The sequence below is a fragment of the Mixophyes fleayi genome, chromosome 2 (genome assembly GCF_038048845.1).
Source record: "Mixophyes fleayi isolate aMixFle1 chromosome 2, aMixFle1.hap1, whole genome shotgun sequence".
Classification (NCBI taxonomy): Eukaryota; Metazoa; Chordata; class Amphibia; order Anura; family Limnodynastidae; genus Mixophyes; species Mixophyes fleayi.
In genome coordinates this window covers 143,884,471-143,906,366 of record NC_134403.1, presented here as the reverse complement: position 1 = coordinate 143,906,366, position 21,896 = coordinate 143,884,471, and the positions used below count along the sequence as shown (strand labels likewise).

General features: G+C 39.7%; 1 protein-coding gene across 1 annotated transcript in view; it reads right to left on the bottom strand.

The window, feature by feature from the left end:
- Positions 1-955: 955 nt before the first annotated feature.
- VWA3B (von Willebrand factor A domain containing 3B) overlaps positions 956-21,896 on the bottom strand; it is a 129,573-nt gene continuing 108,632 nt past the window's right edge. The window contains exons 29-34 of the mRNA XM_075197718.1: positions 11,859-11,945; positions 10,863-10,984; positions 8,950-9,042; positions 6,943-7,108; positions 5,981-6,212; positions 956-3,582 (exon numbers count right to left, since the gene is read on the bottom strand). Of these exons, the coding sequence (XP_075053819.1) occupies positions 3,387-3,582; positions 5,981-6,212; positions 6,943-7,108; positions 8,950-9,042; positions 10,863-10,984; positions 11,859-11,945 (896 nt within the window). The 3' untranslated portion in view covers positions 956-3,386. The remainder of the gene's footprint in view (positions 3,583-5,980; positions 6,213-6,942; positions 7,109-8,949; positions 9,043-10,862; positions 10,985-11,858; positions 11,946-21,896) is intronic.

Sequence of the window (21,896 nt, the reverse complement as noted above, 5' to 3'; positions counted from 1 at the left end):
ATGCTTTGCCAAGCATCAGTTCTATAAAGTCTTTATTATCTTCACTAGAGTGCAGTTTTCTTATTTTCTATTGCCTGTCACTCACCAAAATGGACATCTACCTAATATCCTGTATAATCTCTACAACTCATTTACTATATACAGACAAAATAAAGGGAGGATCATGCAGAGTATAAAGTTAGACAGGAGTATATTTTTATTGTGTATGCCATTTGAACTAATGTCCTGATAAAGCAAATAGCATTAGCAGATATGAAGATCCCTGGCGTGCGCTGAGTTTGTTTAAATAATGTATATATTCCAATGTATTGCAAGGTAAAAATAGATCTGTGTGTATTTTTATTTAATTTTGTTTTCTATTTTACTTTTTTGTTAAAAGAGAAGATAGCTGGTACAGGAGACCAGTGTGATGGTTTGTATGGGGGGTGAGTGGTAGGTTGTACTTGGATCACTCTTGAGTGTTGTGAGCGTCTGGCTGCAGCCACTAATATGGACGAGTGTTCTCGAAGCAGTAAAGCAACAGGAGACACAAAGTATGAATAAATGTCAAATATATTGTTAGGTTTGTCATATTTGGATCTCAGTGATGTCAGAGAGTGACAAACCTGACATCACTAAGCTTTAAATATAAGGATATATTTCACAGTTGTATATACAATTATTCACAGCACTCATACATAATAATAATAATAATAATAATAATAATAATAATAATAATAATAATAATAAAAAAACCATAAATAATGGTTGGTTTGTAATTCCCACCCTAAAAGCTGTAGGACCAATGTTTTCAGTCCCAACCTATAGGTTAATTACCGCTGCCTGAATGTAACAAATCTTCACCTCAGGAGCTCAAGCTACACAGTATCATATTTTCCATGTGTTGCACTAAATATACTAAGGAAAGCACTATATACAAAATAAAAAAAGTAAATAAAGCAATGTTTTCTAGGCCTATATTTAAATAGATGTTGATTTTATTACAGAAAAAAATGCATTATCATTGCAAGGGCACATTTATAATGTAATATGCATAACCCCAGTACATGTTGGAATAAAACAAGTTATATTTTAAAGAATAAATTTATATATATAACAGTATTATACTCTTCAGAGCTGTGCATAATGTTTCCTCTAAGGTAAGGAATTACCTATAGTCTACAGAGCAGGGCTATCTTGGGAAAATACTGTTTAATGCAGCTATGTGGAATACATTTTTCATGAAGACCGTAGCTCGTACTGTTCCATTTCTAGAGTGCATGAGACAGAGGAAACTGTGGACTTGAAATGTTTATGTAAGTTGAGTCGAGGATCTTTTGCACATACAGAATGAATGAAGTTTACAGAAAAACAGAAAGAAATCTTCATAACAAACATAGTAGACAATAATTGGAGTAATTTTATTTAATATATGTTTTGTGATGTATTTACTAACAAACTACATATTTCAACCTAAATTGAAATGCTAAATTGTTCGAATGGGATATGTCTTAGCAGCAGAATTACCTTAATACGATAAATAGAAACACTGAATTTGATAGCAGGGAAAAAAACTCATCTAGTCTGTCATTGTGTGTGTGTGTGTGTGTGTGTGTGTGTGTGTGTGTGTGTGTGTGTGTGTTTTTTTTAATTCATTATGTTTTTAAACTAGAAAAACATGGCACACCCATGTCTAAACATTAAATTATCAAATGTTGACTGGACAGTACAGCTGTGCAGACACCATTTTGTCATGAAAACCGAACATTATTCAGAGAGGATAAGAAAAACTAGGTTATATGAGGTATTCATGCAGACTATTTGCAGGATGGTGTATCAAAGGGGAAAAGATATGTAGACTCAGCTAAAACACTGTACATTCTTGTGTTGGATAAACGTACCAATGTGTGCAGTGACATCAGTGTGAAATATTTACAGCTCCGTCAGAAAGGGTCTATTCATACTATTCATTTGTCAGCACATTTTCACAAGTTATAAAGGCAAACAAACAGGTCAAACATGCAGAAAGATTTTCATTATTTTCAGTGACACCATATGTACATTCACACAGTAACACCTTGCAACATCAATGTGCTCAATATATTGCGGTCAGAGTAAATGCATGAAAAGTGTATCTAAAATATATCAACATTTTTTCTTTTTATAAATGAAAATTGCATGTATGAATGTGCTTTGAGGACTTGCTCACAATTATCTGCTGTAAGTGCGATTTTAACTGCTAAGTAACACCTGGATAGTGCATTTAAAAGAAGATTTAAAAGAGGATACATTTTAGAATGTAGCACAACCCATTTTTCAAGTGTGAACACGCTACCAGTACAATCTATTGTGTTGGCAAAGGAACAACACATGAAAAACATGGGAAAAGCACATTAAAACACATAACTGAAATGCGTCTATAACATTATTTTCTCAGCACACAGATATGGAAAGCTGTTACTTTCAAAAAGTTTTCTTAGCAAGTAATACAAAACCTATCAATTTAAAAAACAAGCCCTGATATAGAGAATCCCTATATGATATGCATCATATAGCTATTATACAGAGGTGCCCAAACTCGGTATTAAGTGGGGGGAGGGAGGGGGGGGTTCCCTGGCGTCTAAGTCCCGATACCGGAGACAGTTATCAGTCTCATGCAGTTTTAAATGTATGAGGTTAATAGCAGTCTCTGGCAGCCCCACAATGCAGTGCTCAGCGAGGAGCAGCAATGAGCGCACAGCAGAGCTGCAGCACTGCGCCAGAGGTCAGTACTAATGGTAAGTGACAAGCTATGTGAATGGGCCTACAATGAGACCTCTGGGGGAGGCTGCAATGAGACCTATTGGGAATGAGGGGAGGCTGCAATTAAATCTATGGGGAGGACGGGAGGTGCAATGAGACCTATGGTGGAGTGGGGGCTACAATTAGACCTACAGTGGAGGGGGGGCAGCAATGAGACATATGATGGAAGGAGGGGACTGTAATGAGACCTAAGGTGGAATGGGGAGCTGCAATGAGACCTACAGTGGAGGGGGGACAGCAATGAGACCTATGATGGAGGGAGGGTGCTGCAATGAGACCTACAGTGGAGGGGGGACAGCAATGAGACCTATGATGGAGGGAGGGAACTTCAATGAGAGCTAAACAGAGAGGACTACAATGAGAGCAACACAGAAGGGGCTGCAATGCGGAAGGAACTGCAATGAGACAGACATGGATGATGAATGAGCGAGATATGAGGGTAACAATACCACAGTTTTTCTCTCTTGTGTATGATGACACTAAGCCCTTCATTTTAGGCAGAAGGCCCCTCTGTCCTATGTGCACCGACCCCCCCAAAGCCTCAATCCAGCTCTGCCTGTTGGTAGCCCTCGAGGACTGGGTTTGGGCACCTCTGCTCTAATAACTCATCTGACTGTCCAATGTGAATCAATTGATGATACAGTAAAAGAGGAGATATCAGAGAGTGAATCCTCATTCTCTGAGGCTGTATGGTCTTCATCTGAATCTCCTGTCTGGTTCTGTTGATGGTAGAATTGCACAGCACTATTATACTTCTTCTCTGAAAGGCCAAAACATTGATGTGGTTCCACATTTTCACAACTGAAAGACAAGAGATCAGTCAGGAGTGTCAGTCAGAGCCTGTCAGTCAGAATGTAACCATCTAATCTACAGTAAATGACAAAGAGCACAACACAATTGGTGGATCCAAAGTTTATCATTTACCTAATCATTTTTTTTATAAATTAGTTGTATTTAAAAATAGATGGGAAATTAATGTTCAGCACAAGACTTATATTTGGCAGGTCAGGAGTTGAGTCAGACTACACTCCTAGATAAGCAGTTGTAAGACACATCGAGTAAATTACATATGCACCTCTATCTATAATATAAATGTCTAGTGGCGTGTGTTAGTCTGTCTGTGTGTGTGTGTGTGTGTGTGTGTAAAAAATAAAACCAAGCTGCAGCGCCACCTGCTGGGCGGAGTTATACACTGACCTACTAAATTCTTAGTGTGTGTGGGGAAAAAAATCAGAAAGGGCTGAAATTTGGTATACTAAGATGTTTTTATTTGTTAATTTATTTTGTTAATTGTTAAAAGTGTTTATAAAGATTTAAAAAATATATATATATATTTCTTGAAGGAGAAGTGACAGTTGGGAATGGTTGGTGGTTGCCGGGGGTGACAGTGGGGAGTGGTTGGTGGTTGCCGGGGGTGACAGAGCGAGAGGAATGTGATACTCAGGACCGCTGAGAGAGATCCCTGTGTCTGGATAGACATCTGGATAGATGTGGCGATGAAAATGAATGATGAGGTGATGGAGAAGAATGATGAGGTGGTGACATGTGGACAAAACCACGTTAAAAAAGGGCGCTTACGTCGGGAAGTAACGCTCTTCCCCTGAGGAGGCCTGGGCTATGGCCCAAATGCATGACAAGAACCTTTTTAACACCTTAAGTAGCTTGATTTGACTAGAATGCATGAGTATCATGCACGGGTTAACTTGTATACTATACTTTAAAAAGAACAAGGTTGAAGTAAAGTTGGAAATTTCGGTTATGAAAGGGGACAGCTGTGGGGTACACAAAACTAATCAGGGTTTAGAGAGATCTTTATGGTTGCGATTAATAAGCTTATGTACACAAGTGAGTCCTGCACTGAGCTCACTTCTACCAAGAAATTTGACAAACCGCAGCTGTGAACAAAGGAATGTTTTTAAATCCCACCAAAAACAAAAGAAGAATATATACAGCGCTGAATTGCAACTGGTAAAGTTGTATTATATGAATTATAACTAGAAAGAAAAGTCCATCAATTGTACTCATCAGGAATAGTTTGTTGCAAAAATCAAACACATTTATCAAAAAAATAAAACTAAATATAACAACCTAATAATACAACAGTATAATAATAAATTAATTAAATAATATCCGGTAGTTATTGTGTTAGTCTTTAGCTAAGAAACCAATATCTGTTCTATCGAGTCCAATATAAAGCTGTATATCCTCTTTGGCAAGGTAGCACCGAGGGTGATATCTGATATCTTGGGTGCTCTTGACAGCAGCCGGCAGAAAGTCACCACAATCCAACACACTGTTTTAACGCAAATGACAGTGCTCCCAATTTAAAACATTTTGAGGATTAGTTGAAATGATTAGTTTATCGCACAGCGGCCACCAAAGGACTGGCAAGTAAACAGTAATCTTGTTAATCGTTCAGTTATCTGCACCAACCAAAAGTAGATTCTGGGATGCACAACTCCGACTGACGCATTTTGTTTGACTCAGTCAAACTTTTTCTTTCAGTAAAAATATCACTCCAAGAGTCAGCCTTCTCGATTTTTAGAACCAGTTCTTCTATTAAATAAAACTTTGGGATTTTTCTCCTATAATTCTGCTCGTTCCGGCATTATTTACGTCTTCAGTTAATCATGAATGAGGAGATATTATGACTTTACCTATCACATGTGACAGTCAGTATTGTATGTTTACATTTTTTTATTACATGAGAATTTGTGTGCATATAAATGCTCTTATCAACACAAAAAATGCACGTGGTAACCCCCCCACCACACTTCCCCGATATCCTTTGAAAGGTTAGGATGGTCCCTACTTACCACCACCTCCTAGGTGAATCTGTTAAAATAAAGTGTATTTAAGGGCAGACAGAAACTCTGTAGCCAACGGAAAACCAGGAATTGCACCAGCATATGCCTTCTCCCCGCCCCTTTTATAATTATCTAAAGAGATAGAAATCTACACATGGGAACAACGCATTTAGCTAGGAATGGCTTTATCAACCCAGCTACTCTTAACAGAAGATGCAAAAGATTGCAAACCTGCAGACATCTTGATACATAGGTCCATGCGCTTCCTGTAAAAATGGAAGCATTTGCTCAAAATTAAAACAAACAATTTTCTATACTAAGAAAATACATTTTATCATGCATCTGTAACATTCCTATAACTATTCAACAAATACTGTAAGGAATTAGCCCACCTTTTCCCATCACAAAACAACATCTGCAACTTTCTCCCATTGACAGCAGTTATCACACCAGGCAGGAACGTCAGTGTAGATGGAAATGCTAAACTCAAGGCGTGGTCACCAACATTGAGAACATGGGGCTTGCTGAACTTCCCAAAAATCCACTCAATGTCTTGTATTGCTGTTTTACCATCTGCCCAAGAAATGACATACTTTTTCCCATCAGCCCGTTTCTGTACTTCAGCTGCAGAAATAAATGCATTATCTTAATCTGTGCACAATTATCTTTAATACATTACATAGCAATCTCAAGATACAGGATTAAATCTCACATGTGTCAAAAAAATATCTATTTCACATTGATAGGTAAATAGTGCCTTAAGGATTAAATACCTCAATCTAGCTAAGTAACATCTTAAAGAACTTTTATAATTCGTCTTTGTCTCATGGATGAATATAAAAAGGGTGGGATACTCCTGGAAGCATCAGTAAAATACAGTTTATATATACCAGTAATAAAATTAATGTATTAATTAATGTATTTGAGAGTCACAAATAACCTCTAAAAAGTTGCTACATTGACATCCACAATCCTTCATTAAAGACCACAAGTTCATTGTTCTAGTTGGTACAGGGTATCTTCACACATACTGATGTGTTCTTCACTTCTATACAAAATGTTATGGTTTCTCTATTTAAAGCGGTTGTCCAATTGTAATAAATAATTTTCCTTACAAATGTTAGTACTGTGCTGGGGGTCACTCACCTGGGACTTCGCCGTTCACTGCATTTACTGCTAATATTATCAAGTTACTTGGAAAACCTCTATAGAGGGGAAATCATAATCTAATTAGGTAATGGACATTATGATAAGTTTAAACCTCCATAGAAGTAGTTTATTGGGGGTACCTGGTCTAGAGTAAAACTGTTTAGAATATTTTCACATTTTTACCTATAACTAAAACTATATTTACCAAGATGGAATGATCCGGTCTCATCATTCCTAGCAACGACTGGCTGTCCAACCCATCGCTCTTCACATGCCAAGATGTATGCAGTGTCTCGTTCATACTTTTCTGGGCTTATATAATAAACATGTTCCCTTGGAGCAAAAGCTTCTGTATTGTCATAGTATCGTATCTAACAATAAAACAGATAACAGAAAGTTAGGCATTTATTAGGCACAATTAAATATACAGTATTTTAAGTAAATAAGACACATAAAAGTATTGTATACCTGTAAATAATTTGTGATATAGCTAATGCTTTTAAGAAGTGCTATTTTCTAAAAATAAAGATACCATGTGTAAAAACATAATAATAACATAGAATGCTTATTCAAGTACATGGCCATTCAAGACCATTCTAATAGATCGGAGGGACATAGTCTCACATACGTTCATATCGGGGCTGTTTATACACTTAACTTGCTCCATCCTTTCTGATATACTTTCGGACTAGTTGCTCCTAGGGAAGAATCTTATAATACATACCCGCTTATGAGCTTATGATGCTTACTATATCATTTGGGAGAACGCTGCTATATTCCTAGTACTATCACACAGCATTGTTTTCTGGAGGCTAATTTTTACCCTTGTGACTGGTCTCATTTATGACATTTTAATTAAACAAATTCAGTATAATTAAATAATCACGTTTTCAATAATTTCATTAGCGTTGGCTTGTTCTTTTTATGTAAATTATATACAGTTTATTATGTATCCTATATATTATTTATATGTTTATTTAATATAGCTTAATTTGGATTTTCTGGAACTCCAGCACTGTTCGTATAGCTTTTGGGTATGTCTATAGTATTTGGAACTGCAGACTCCATTGAGCAGTAGCTGGTTCTCTATTTTTACATCTCTTTATTACTTAATTTAGCTCCAATAAGGTGAAATTCTGTTTTCTGATAGATGAGATGCACACACTTAAGCTAAGGATCACGTATTGAATTTCAGCTACAACAAACCTGAGTGGTTAAATATCACAACCAAACCCAAAACATTGACTACCCCATTCTGGATGTGGTAAATTCACAAAGAAATACACAAGGAATGGAATTTTCTTAAAATGACCACAACACACTTATTACATTCTTACTATACAAATAAGTGTATTTGTGTGTCGATGCATGAATAAACAGGTGAGTGATAACTGTGATTTCAGGTTATTATGCGCTCCCACACATGCATAAATTACATTCCTAATATACATTTAAGTGTATTTGCGTATTGATGTGTGAATAAACCGGTGTGTGTGATAACTGTGATTTCAGGTTATCATGCACTCTCACACATGCATAAAATTGGTTACTAGAAGTGTGACTTTCTACCACTTTGTTGGATCTGTGTTCATATTATGTCACTTTATTACACAACTTAGTAGACAGGTGGGATACATATTTATTAACACCCCTGCCCCGAGGTAATATAATTTGTTGAAATAAAATATCTGTCCTATACATGGTTTCTGGGGTACCTCTTTGGTAAGTTAGCTTTCAATTTAAAAACACATATGTATGGCCCAAATATATGGGACTCTCATTGTTTAGAGTAGGACCACCCTATTAGCAAAATCACCGTGGAGGGGTGGGTGGCTTTAACATACATTTGCAAATGTGTGCAACCGAGACTTTTGCACTTTTATCTACAGTAGAAATAGCAGACCTGTTGCTGGCTATAGCAGTGTGCTGGGGGGATTTGTCTGTGTTTTTTTCCTTTTAGGATAACCCCACCCTTTCATGCACCTGTTATAGCCTATAAATTGATTTGAGCAACTTCCATATAACTATACATGAATTATCAAACAATATCCTGTTTCCTCTGAAAGCTATGTCAACTGCAATCATGTAATCAAATTAAATTAATATTTACTGAAACATGAATTCCTTGGCTTAGGTATTTAATCTGTAGACTGTGGTACACTTATAATTTACATGTTACATTTACTACAACATAAACACATGTATTCCTTACCCTCACTCCGAGATCAGGTGTACAGGTCAGTACAACCCCTGGACAATAACTCCCAGGGTGCAGAGGATGAGGTCCAATGACAGGGTCATCTTCCTTTAGAGACATAACATTGAGATGATTAAGTGAAGTAGGGAGCTGAATTGTATTGCTATAAATAGATTGAAATGCTTGCGATCTTGGGATAATAGTTTTTGCAGTAACCCATGGCATATAAATTGTGTATTGTTATGTGTTGTATTCATGTTTCTTAATAGATAGAGGGATATGACGTATGCCTAAATGCTGTCACCAACTTACTGAACTTGAGTAACCTCATAACATGGATATAATATTTCCCCAAATATTCCACTCTGATTTCATGATTTTATTCATGAATAAAATGTGGGTATGTGGAGCTAATTGAAAGCTGTACATGCAGTGCAAAACACCCCAAAATGTATCCCTTTGGAATACCCTCATCCACTACCCCCACTCCCACTCTACAGTATTCTTCAGTCTTATGGCTATAATGAAAACAATGCACCAAAATTCATTGAAAGCTTGTACAAAACATGGCTTTGGCCTCATCAGACCACATGCTGCGTGGCTGTACAACGGTAAGCTCAGACACATGCTGCATACCTGCTTAGTAATGACTGCAGGCATAGGGCACGTATCTGAAGAAACAGCAGCACAGCATGTGTAATCCTTGTGTCTAGTTCTACTTAACTGACACAGCAACTCAAAGCTGAAGCACATTTTAGTTGTAAAACTGGAAACCTAGAAATTGCATCAGAAGGCTGCGATCCTCATGAGAGAGTTACACTGTATAAAATATTTTACAAACCGTAGCATCTGCAGTGTATCAAAGGCTGTATAATATAATTAGTCAATAAGTCAATCCAGTTCAGAGTAAAATTTAGCGATTTCACAAGTCGACTCATCATGGACTACTTGTGCTTAAACTAGAAGGTCAGTATACCACTCTGCTGCTTTACAAGAGACAAGCCCCAGAAATGTCACAAAAATGATATCTCACCCTGTCACCAAAGGTAAGGGGTCACGTGACAAGCATATTGAATGTTATTTTATACAGGTCTTAGATCTCCAGGTTTACTTTCAATATGTCTAATAACGTTATTCCTTATAAATGTACAAGTTTACCTAATAAACACTGAAGTTATGACATCAGAACTTAACATTTTACAGATTTTATTCACAGGAGTATATAATATACATACACTAACAGCACTTCTTTATTATATGCCAGATAAACAGCTTTCTAAGTTATATTATCAATTAAGGTCCTACATTTTTAATATGACAGATTATGACAATACCACTATTTGTGATATGTTGTGTATGTTCTTTGTTTACACACGTGTAATAAATATTAGACATTATAATATATGAACATTTATGGAGTTATTTTTTGTGGCTGAACTGTGCAGGTAGCTAGTTGTGTTAAATTATTGCTCAGTGTCAATCAGAAAACTGTGCATTTGTGACATGAGTTAGCTTGAGAGAAAAATGCTCTTCCAGGAAACAGAAATAGCCCATTAAGAAATGTGCTCAACAGCAAGGCACACTCACATCAATGGTGATCATAATATGCTTAATTGTAATCAGTTCTTTTCATCAGCATAAGTAATTCATTCATATTTATTTCTCTCTCTTAATGGCAATTGGGCAGCACGGTGGCTTAGTGGTTAGCACTTCTGCCTCACAGCACTGGGATCATGAGTTCAATTCCCAACCATGACCTTATCTGTGTAGAGTTTGTATGTTCTCCCTGTATTTATGTGGGTTTCCTCCGGCTGCTATTAAATCGACCCTAGTCTCTCACGGTCTGTGTGTATGTTAGGAAATTTAGACTGTAAGCTCCAATGGACAAAGGACAATTACTATTTAATTGGCTGATATTTATTCTCTACCTTTATCTCCTTTCTGTAGTCATCAGCGTCACTCAGCATTTCCTCCCTCTGTATCCTTGCCACCTCACCGGAGGTACTCTGGACAAAATAGGTGAGATTACCACAGTCATGGATAATGGAACCTGAAATTAAATTGCTTACCAGAGTAAGACCGAGCAACAATGGAAAAAACACAGATTTCCTGTCATAAAATGTTGCCACTTTAAAGGAAAAAAAAAGATGTTGATCTTGGGGTAGGGAGATCGACTAAAGATCAAACTTACAACTTTAAGTTTATTAAAGCTATCAAATTGCTGTGATAGATGCATTAGTGATTTGCAATGATTTCCATTTAAAGAAGGTGAATTCACTAGTAATGTCTAACAGCTTCTGGGCTTTTCCCATTCAAGCAAATTAACCCATTAATTTCTATTACTTGCCAAACAGGCTGGTGATGGAATAGTCTGCCATATGGAAACCCTTCTGGAGTGGTTAATTCATTTGTTAACACTGTGTAGTTATGTTGAATATTGGAAGCTTCCACTTCAATTGTATTAATGAACTAGTAGAAAGCTGGGATTGTAAATAAGCGGTTTGCTTGATCATTTCTAAATGACTGATGTGATTTTTCTTTGTGTATATCTGTATTCTGGGGCACAGAGGGAGGGTGGGGCGGGTATAAAGTACCTGGGCCTCCATTTAGGGACTATGTACATGGTGATCGTGGTGGGGGCCCCGTCTGCGCTAAAATATATGCAGACCTATAGCTTCCTAGTGGTCCATGTGGTCACACTGCTCCAAGGTCGTGCTCTTGTGGAAGTAGCGCATGTATCTTGGTGAGACACAATGAGCGACAACACAAGGCCTGAGATTACTCTCAGTAGCCCTGGCTGTAGTATCAAGAGTGTGACTTCTTTACTGTCAGTAAACTTACTGATGGTTGGGACAATTGGCAGCATTGGGCTTTTACAATTACAAGTATTGGTGTATTTAAGTCACATTATTGGTTGTTCATACCTTCTTCATACCATCCATTGTGAGAGCAGACAGACAGCACCCTTTGTCCTGGAGGAAGTGGCTGCTCATCGTTCAGGACTGGGTCCACTATTATAGCGTGGAGAGGAGAATACAAATAATGGTCAGTGATAAAATATTCCAATATAAAGCTTGTTCACATGTCCAGGTAGGCAATACATTTATTTGTAAGCCAATGAATTCTGTTATTGTTTACACAAGCTGGTTTTCATGTACTGACCTATTCTTAATATATTCTGATTTATTTAACAACATGGTAAAAACAGCATAAATGTAACATAACCCTTAATTGTTTCTCTACTGAATATAATGCTCAATAGCTATATTTGATAGGGACTATGGTACTGGTCATTTGAAAGTTTATATCACACTGTTTCTATTTGTACCATGTTATTAAGGTACGCTTATAATATTCATTCATGACAATGTGATATATAACTTGGTTAGGTGACTAAATGATAACCATTACTATTTTGATATTTTAGTTTGTGAAAATAGTTATTAAGTACAAATAAGATGTGACTTACAATAGTCACTTTATAATTAATGGCCTATGGGAATATGAATTACAAGCACATTTGTAGATAACAAAATAAATTATAAATGAAAGTCTTTTGAGTTCTTCGCCCTATACAGAAAAACAATCTTAAATTTGGTGCTGCAGATTATCACAGTAGAGTAAGCAGCACTAAGAGGTATTTACACTTTGATGTATTTTCCTCTAATTTATGTTTTTCCCATTGGTATCTGTAGGTGACTGTGATTGGTCTCTACAAAGTACAATCTGAGCTGACAAACAAGAAGACAATCATTTCTGTTGCTAGTGAATGAGCACTTTCTCTTCTCAAGAACAAAATGTACAGTTAATAGTAGAAGCAAACAGTCAATAAATACAATGCAGCAAAATTTCATTAAACAACCTGCCAGTACAAACAGTTACCAAACTCCTAACACAATTACAGTTTCCAAAGTAATAACCCTGCAGTAATTATGGCCAGATGCGATGGCGCCACCATGCCCCTCATGCATTTGTCGCATGACCTCCCCTCCGGGATCTCCCAGAGAGAGGTTTTAAAAGTGGGCATACTTAATAGCCACCCTCTTAACTTACATTTCATAAGAGACTACACTCTACTGCCGGGAACTACGTTTCCAGCCATAATTGCTACTCTTATTGCAACCGAGGAAGAATCGCCTGGTTGCGGGATGTAAGCGGCTGCAGACTGAGGACAAGACAACAGCTGGAATAACATTGGACCTACTGCACATGCGCAGGAATCGTAACTTGGAAAACGGCAAAGCCTACCTCTACACTGCTCCTGCTCACAAGGGAGGTGAGGAAGAAGTGCCAGAAAAATATGGGGAGGACACCCTGCTACAAACTGTAAGTGCCTCTACCCACTTTTTGGGACCATTCAGTTTGCAATGCTAGCTACAATTAAAGAAACTATTTGGGATATCCACGTATTACCCTCAGGGACAACAGAGATCCCGGACTAACCAAAGACTTTCTTTTAAATACATGTATCAACTCGATCTGGAAATGTAGATTATTAAAGAGACTCCTCATACTAAGGAGTCTGATAATATCCATATGGATATACACTCTGTTAGTTAGAGCTCACAAACTTTTGTATCACAGATTTTATAGGTATGTGGCCAGAACTGCATATATATTACTCTATTTGTACTGCAATATCTTTTTGCTATATAAAAGACATTAATTTTATTGTTATTCCATTGCATATTGCACTACACAAAACTTGGAAATTAGTGGAGCGCTAGGGAACACTACAAACAGTCTTTAAAAGTCTGCAGGTATGAATTAAATCAACAGTAGTAGTCATCGACTAATGGATAAAATAGGTTTATTACACATTGACCATTAGTTTGTCATGTTCTATTGAAGTTAATACCTCAATCAATATATTATGGATAAATAAGACACGCAATGAGAAGGCATGATCTGATGACAGAATGACTTCTGACAATATGTGAAGATATGTATAAGGTTTAGGTATAAAATATATTTACTCTTGGGATAAAATGTATTTATTATTATTGTTCATTTAGAGGGTGCCACAAAATTCCACAGCGTCGTGCAATGGGGAGATGGAGTGCAAAAATGTAGGACCAACAAGCCCTAATACAGAAGCAAGAAGTAACAAAATACTGGTTATTCTGTGGAGATGCCGGCTCCACAGATTGGCCGCGGGCCAATCACGGCGCCCGGCCGCGGACCAATCGCGGCGCCGGCCACGGACCAATCACGGCTCCCGGCCGTGATGAGGTCATAGTGGAGTGGATATGGTCGGCGCCCACGTGGAGGCCAGGCAGTGCGGCGGGCAGTGCAGCTGGAGAGAGGAAGTCCTGAGAGAGCAGCAGGAGCGGCAGCAGAGACTCAGTCTGACCCCACAGCAGCAGCAGCAGCAGTGGGGACAGAGGAGCTAGTCTGTCTGGTGAAGGCAGAGCAGAGCAGATAGCCGCGGAGCCAGAGCACGGCAGGGAGCCCAGGCGGACCGCACTAGAAGGACCGAAGAGGAGCTACGCTGACGTCGCGAGCGGAGGGCCTAGACCAGGTAAGACCCCAGTGGGGACCAGCTCTCCCGGGCCCACGTCCGCAGGCTTTCGGTCACTATTCACTCGGGCCCAGGGCCTTCTTCCTTCGGCCATTAAGTCCGCCCTCCCGTTTGGTAGCTCTCGTTAGGTCACCTAGGGCACCAGGCCCTGAGTAGACCCCATAGAGCACCAGGCCCTGAGTAAACCCCAGAGGGCGCGAGGCCCTCAGGTCACCCCCAGGCTTTAGGCCGCTCCGGTGGAAGCCTGCCTTTGTTCCCCCCCCTCCCTTTTCCTATCTGTATCACCCCTTGGGGGCAGGGTAGGGCAGGAATTCACACACTCTGTATTGATATTGTACTGCGCAATTGAATATTGTATTTGTATTGTACTTTGCCATTGATAGTGTCGTGGGTATTGTACTGTGCAATTGAGTGTTGTATTGGGGGTATTGTGCTGTTGTGGGTGGGTTTGTACGGTGTAGTGGGTGGTTGGGGTGTGTTGTGTCTCCCGCAGGGGTCGGAAGGTGGTGTTTTGGGACTGATCGCCGGGTGGACTCAACTCGTTCCCTGGCTGTGCGTACGGTCTGGGAAGGGCAAGTGGGGCGAGCTACGTCCCATCCCAGGGAGAAGGACTGCGGAGGGTCTCCCGAGCCGGTAAGTACTGTCTATCCCCTTTCCCTTCCCCTTCCGTGTAGACTCGAGGTGGGGCAGATCCTTGGGCGGCGGTGTGGCACGACTTCTTCGCAGGCTGGGGGAGATCAGGGTCTCCCTCGGTGCCTTGGAAGTAGTGTAGCACAGCCCTTCTGAGTTCCGAGGGCGGTCCGGGTGTTCCGCAGTTCCACTGGGGCAGTGCAACCCTGCCCTTGTGAGTTCCAGGGTTGGTCACGGCCGTCCACGGTTCCATTGGGGTGTCTGGCCTGGGCTCCGACAAGGTTGCCTGGCGGTCCCAGGGCAGACGGTGTCTCGTGGGGTAAGACGGAGTCCGCCCGCACGCCGGCAGGAGACTGACGGTTCCTGGTGGGGACTGTGATACCTCGCGGCGCACCGCCGGCGGAGTGAGTCTTGTCCCCACATTTGGTGACCCTCCCCAGAGGGGAGTAGGGAGTTCGGGCGAGAACGTTCTCTACCCCGAACTCTTGGAGCCGCGTGGCTTGGCCAGAATAAAACGGAGAGTCGCCAAGTGGGGCTGAGTAACCCTCTAGTCCTGGGCGGCATTCCGGACAGCCCCTTCTTTCCCTCCCCCCATTGTATTCGTGCCTCTGTTCCTCTCGCACGCAGGGGGGACCGTGACTGCAGCAGAAGCCTCCTCCACTTGACGGGTTCCGCCCGTAGCGACCCTCGGGATCAGGTGAGAACCTTTCCTCTCATTACAGGGGACTCTCCGAGACGTTCTTCGGGAGTACCGCCCTCACAATTCAAAAAGCATAAAATGCAATAAGAGCAAAAAATAAGGCATAATACATTAGATGTAATGGGCACAGAATAGAACAAAGAGGCATGAAACAAGGATAAAAGGATGTACAAGAAACAATCTTATTTTTGCTCAAGTTTATTATCATTTTATTTTTCTATAAATGTTCAGTTAAACACATGGGCATATGTCATGCTGCATAAGGAGGTCACCATATTTACATTTAGCAATAAGAGTGGGAACTTAGCACAATGCCCCCATTGGACAAATGATAGAATCATTATTTGGCTATAACAACTAATAACTTTTATAGCTTAAGAAAACAAGGGTTTCCCATGTCTGATGTTTTGTTTAAGAGTCACAAATATGTGTTAACACTTGTATATTTATCTAGAACATTAGCCTCATGTCATATTTGTTTCAATATTTTCAATGCTTTAAAGTAGTCAATACATGTGCAGAACACAAAGTTGATACTTCCTCGTCACCTTATGACATACTAATTGAAATCACTGTCTTGCCAGAATTTTTATTCACTCCATCAAGTCCAATAAGATTGTGATCATAGAGAACAATTGTTTATTTTGGTGTCTACACACATTACACTGCAGAAACAAATTGATTGAAATGAAACAAAAAACTAAAATGAGTGCTAGAATGGAGAAAAAGAAAGCTATTCCTTGACAGAAGTCAATGCACATGAAACAGAATTTATGTTGAATACTTTAGTTTGGTTTCTATGTTAAAAGCGTCGGTGGTAGTCACACTGGTAAGGAGCACTACAAAAGCTCAGAGGCCCTGTAATGGTCACATAAATGTTAAGGTTTATAGAAATTAATTATTAGGTCAAATGAAAGTGTGTATGCATAATAAACAAGATAATGAAGTCTCAGCATATCTGTTGGTAATTTAAAATATATGTAAATAGGGTGAAATTGTTTAATCATCCACTGTTGCGCTTAGTAGGAGAAATGTCAGGACACAGCTCTCTAAAATTCAGTTTAACAACTCATAAAATAAACAGGTGCATAGAAATGGCTTAAACTTCAAACCGATCTACCCTGAGATATATAAACTGCATAACGACGCTGTCTCTTCTTCCATCCTCCGTGACTAGTGTTCAAGCACAGTGAGAGATCATAGATTGAGACAGATATATAAGAAGCATCTTATGTATTAGCTAAGAAAAAAAACATTCAGAACTTATATTTTAAAAATAAAAAATGCATTGATTCATTCAAAAATACATTTAGCTTAGTACAAGCTATTGCAGGCTCACAAGTCCACTGTCCAACAGCGACATACAGTTTGAAACTATGATACATGTGCACTCATTTGAGTTCATCATATTGGTGAGCACCAATCACTGTGAAACAAATACACAGTAACAGGCGGTGGACTAGTCGAAATATATTCAAGGCACTATGACTAGAGATGGGCGGGCTCGGTTCCCCGAGATCCGAATCCTACCGAATTTAGGGTATCCGAGTACCTCTCCCGTCCATTCGGTTTCGAAATCGAGGCAAAACATCATCGTGACGTATTCGTTTTTCTGAGCTCGGATCTCGCGAGATTTAAAAAGCATAAATACCAGCCTCCACAGCAATCCATCGCCATTTGATAGGGAGAGAGCAGGGTTAGGTCACACTGGCTATATCAGCGCAGGGACAGTGATTGATTGTATTAAACAGCATTGAAAGCTTAATACCAGATTGTTACAGCAGTAAGAGGAGAAGAGAGGAGGGTTTTTTGTTCAGTTTCTGGCACTCCAAGTGCTATTGGGGTGCCCCCATTCTTTTGCTGAAATTTATCTGGCTGTGAAAAAAGTACTATATTGCAGCACTGTAAAAACAATACATTTAGCACTTCCATTTGCTTTTGGGGTGTCCCCCATTCTTTTGCAGAAATTTGACTGGCTGTGAAAAAAGTACTATATTGCAGCACTGTAAAAGCAATACATTTAACACTTCCATTTGCTTTTGGGGTGTCCCTCATTCTTTTGCTGAAATTTATCTGGCTGTGAAAATAGTACTATATTGCAGCACTTTAATAATAAATATATTTAGCACTTCCATTTGCTTTTGGGGTGTCCCCCATTCTTTTGCTGACATTTATCTGGCTGTGAAAAAAGTACTATATTGCAGCAGTGTCAAAAACAATTTGTAGCACTACAAGTGCTTTGGGCTCAGAATGGATTCAAAGCAGTCCACATATGAGCAAAATGAGCAACCAGGTTCTGTCACCAGTCCTGATGGTAGTGTTCCCAGTACGTCATCTGGGAAAGGCGATGTCAAACTACACCGTCTTTTGAAATCAGCCAAAAAAACACACACCCCAAAAAAATTTACTGTGTTGAAGCAAAAACGAAGTGTAACTGAGGAAAAGTTAACTGCCGATAAAATAAAATTTGCCAACATGCCATTCTACACACGCAGTGGCAAAGAGAGAATGAGGCCTTCGCCTTTCTCTATTAGTGGCAGATCCAAAAATGTTACCGGGCCTACAAGTGGTGCACAACTACTGTTACGCGTCAAAGTCGAGCTGCAAGATAACAGTAAGGCATTAGAGGATAATGTATGCTCTGAATCAGAAATGACACCAATCCCTGTGGAGAGTCCATCCAACAGTGGTATGTGTAATCGTGAGCATTCTGTTAGTGTACCAATAAAGAAGGGCCCTTTCAGCACTTCTGCTGATGTGTGCTTGAACAGCCCGAGTGTAGCCGGTGATACACCAATTGAGGATGCCACTTTTGAATTAGAAGAGGATGAGGGGGAGATTTGTGTAGGCGACGAGGGCACTAATGATGATGTTGATGATTATGATGCAGACAGATACCAAATTGCCTTTCTCAATTTCTATTTATATTCTAGACTCTATAACGGCTGAATAGCTTGCTATTTTACACCTAGTGGAGAGGGGGTCTGATGCAGATAGATACCAAACTACCGTGGTCCATTTATTTTTACTTTCTAAATCCACAGTCTATGCAGGCTGCTTTTTTTCTATCCAACTTCAAGTGAAGGGCGGGGGGGGGGGGGGGCATAGATAGCCACCAAACTACCGTGGTCCAATTATTTTTCCTTTCTAATTCCACAGTCTATGCAGGCTGCTTTTTTTCTATTCAACTACAAGTGGAGGGTGGGGGGGCATAGATAGCCACCAAACTACCGTGGTCCATTTATTTTTACTTTCTAATTCCACAGTCTATGCAGTCTGTTTTTTTTCTATTCAACTACAAGTGGAGGGTGTAAAATACACCCAAAGACAATGGCTACATTGCCAATAATCAAAGATGGAGGAGGTAGACAACCAGGTTTGTCTGTATAATTTACAGGCAAGTGTTCGCATTATGGACGGCCTACCAGGGATTAAACTGTTTTTTGGACAATTTATTAGCTTTAGAATTACCTCACTTATCCAACAAACTTGTTGAGCACTAAATTAGGTTATTTTAGACCAATTTTTTTTTATTTTTTTCAAAAATGGCAAAACAAAACCAAACAAAACCAAAACCAAAACACGCAATGGCGGTTTTGCAAAACCAAAACCAAAACCAAAACACGAAGGTAATCCAGATCCAAAACGAAAACCAAAACACGGGAGTCAGTGACCATCTCTAACTATAACCCACATTTTTTATTTATAGATGATATATTTAAAAATATATGACAATCTCACAATATCTTACATTCAACTGATTTGCTCTGTTATAAACTTATATGTTTATTACAAACATTTCTTAAACTAATGCACAGCAAAAAGAGTGTAAATACTGGAAGAAGGAGAATCCTGTAGTGTGCTGCGCTATGCAGGACAAAGTCATGATGTGACTGCTCTCTGCCCCCTCACGTGGATTGTGCATAGCACAGTGTGAAAACTGACATCTCTGATCTTTCATCTGTCACAAGAGCCAATCACTTTCTGAAACTACTGCCCAATCCTGCAAAATCCTCTAGACAATCTGTTAATCACAGATTTAAGTCATGCTTAGCATAAGGCTGGATGTTCCTTATGTCAGGATGCCCTTTGTACCTTAGTGTTGCATACAGAACTCTTGTTACAGCTTCACAGTGAAAGAGAAACAAAAATGTTTTTCTGGTGAAAAAGTTAAAATCATATTTTGTTAAGAAATATATAAGTTATTTACTAATCTGCTTGTTTTAAACTTGGAAAAATATAATTTATAATTAACAAGGACACCCTCTGCATTAACGAATAAACCATTAGGCATGGGTATACAACATATTTATAACTACAGACATGAATACGTAATATCACTCTGTGACAATGAGAAGATCTAGAGAGTAAAGTGATTCACTTCTCAGCTGACAAGTTACAGATTACTGCTGGTTACGGAGCTACGACTAATCTTCTGACGTCTTGGGAAAGCCAAATGAGAAATGGCAAAGCAGCTGCCACAAGGAGAAGAGAATTTGCAAGCATGAGAACAGACACAGCAGCTTCTCTCTGACTTTAGATTACTGGGTTGTTCAGTAATACATTTGCCAATTGCGATATGCAAATCACTAATCATCTAGAAAATACCACACAAAAAATTATATTAAGAACACTACTTAATGGTAATATTTTTGCATTACAAAACATAGGACAAGAGTAATAATGCACTCATGTAAATGTAAGAAAGAGTTTATAAGGAAAACATGACTATCTTAAGGTCTACTTAAGCTAGACATGTTTTGTTTATCAATCCTCTCTTACATTTACTTGAGCAAGCCCAGACCTGGCTTTTATCACCCCTCATCCCATTCATTGGGAGACTAATTGATCCCACAGGATATTTAAAGCACCTTTCCCACAGGTAAGGTGCATGTTCTTTGAGTCAGCTCTGTTCCAGCGCTCAGACGTGGCTTCCTCTACTCTCAGGTCTGCAGGTCTATCCAGACTATCTCTATATCTGACAAAGATTATCACTCCCTGTGTCTGGCAACTCTGCACCTATCCACAGTGATCACTACATTTGCTGCAGACCCTCGCTCCATGTGTCTTGGCAAACTCTGTAGTTTTCCACAAGTGATCACTACTTCTGCCGGAAATCAGCACTCCTGATCTCCAGCACTCCATCAGCCATTTCAGACCATCAGTCTTCTTCCAGTCTCAATTGGATCACCTCCTTTCCCTGCCTCTGGGTTTTCTCTACTGGTCTCACCAACACTCACTCAGAGTTCCGCGATATGCGGGGCAGACACTGCACAGTCCATACCTCTTTGCGGGGGTCCCTGCCGAAAACCATCTGCCTTGTTAGACTCGAATTCTCTGGGCTGGGCAGCGCTTAGCCAGGCAGAGCTCGTGGATCCAACAATCATAGTGCTTGTGACAGATGGTGTGACACATACCACCTGATCTGTTCCAGTTAACAGAGGACGGACATGTCTTTTATTTTGCAGTCCATCACTTTTTTACAAACAAAATAAAAAGCAGCTCCTCAAGCTTAACTTTCCCTTAAAATGGTACGCCAGTTAAATTAAGTACTTAGGGGTTACATTTGCATTAAAAGTGTTCTGGATTCATGAAATGGGCTAATGATCTAAAGGATTGGGCGCATAATCTTGATAAAGATGAATGTCCTTCTGAGACTACTATACATTTTCCACAACCTACCCATCAAAACACCCCCCCCATCTATATCCTCCATAAAAGTCAGTGATTTATCTGGTCTGGTGATTTATCTAGTCCGGTTGACATGGAAACATCAGCAACAGGTGACATGTTCTCTTCTCTGTCTACCTCCAACTTCGACACCCGGGTCTGTGTGCACCCATCCTGTGATCCACTTTTCCCTGGCAAATTAGTCTAGCTGTCCCCTTCTCCATCCTCTATTATCCTCTGTTCAATCCAGCTTTTCCGCCAGGCCTTTTGCTACACATGTTCGCGGTGTGGTTTAAAGTGGAGTGCTGCTCCGAAGCTACCTCTCCCTGAAGGTATCTTCCTCAATTCTCTGCTCTGGGAGAACTATCTGGCTTCTCAAATGGGGAGTTCCGTCAGTATCTGCAAGCAAGACTCATTGCCTCCCCAATTAAGAACCTTTAC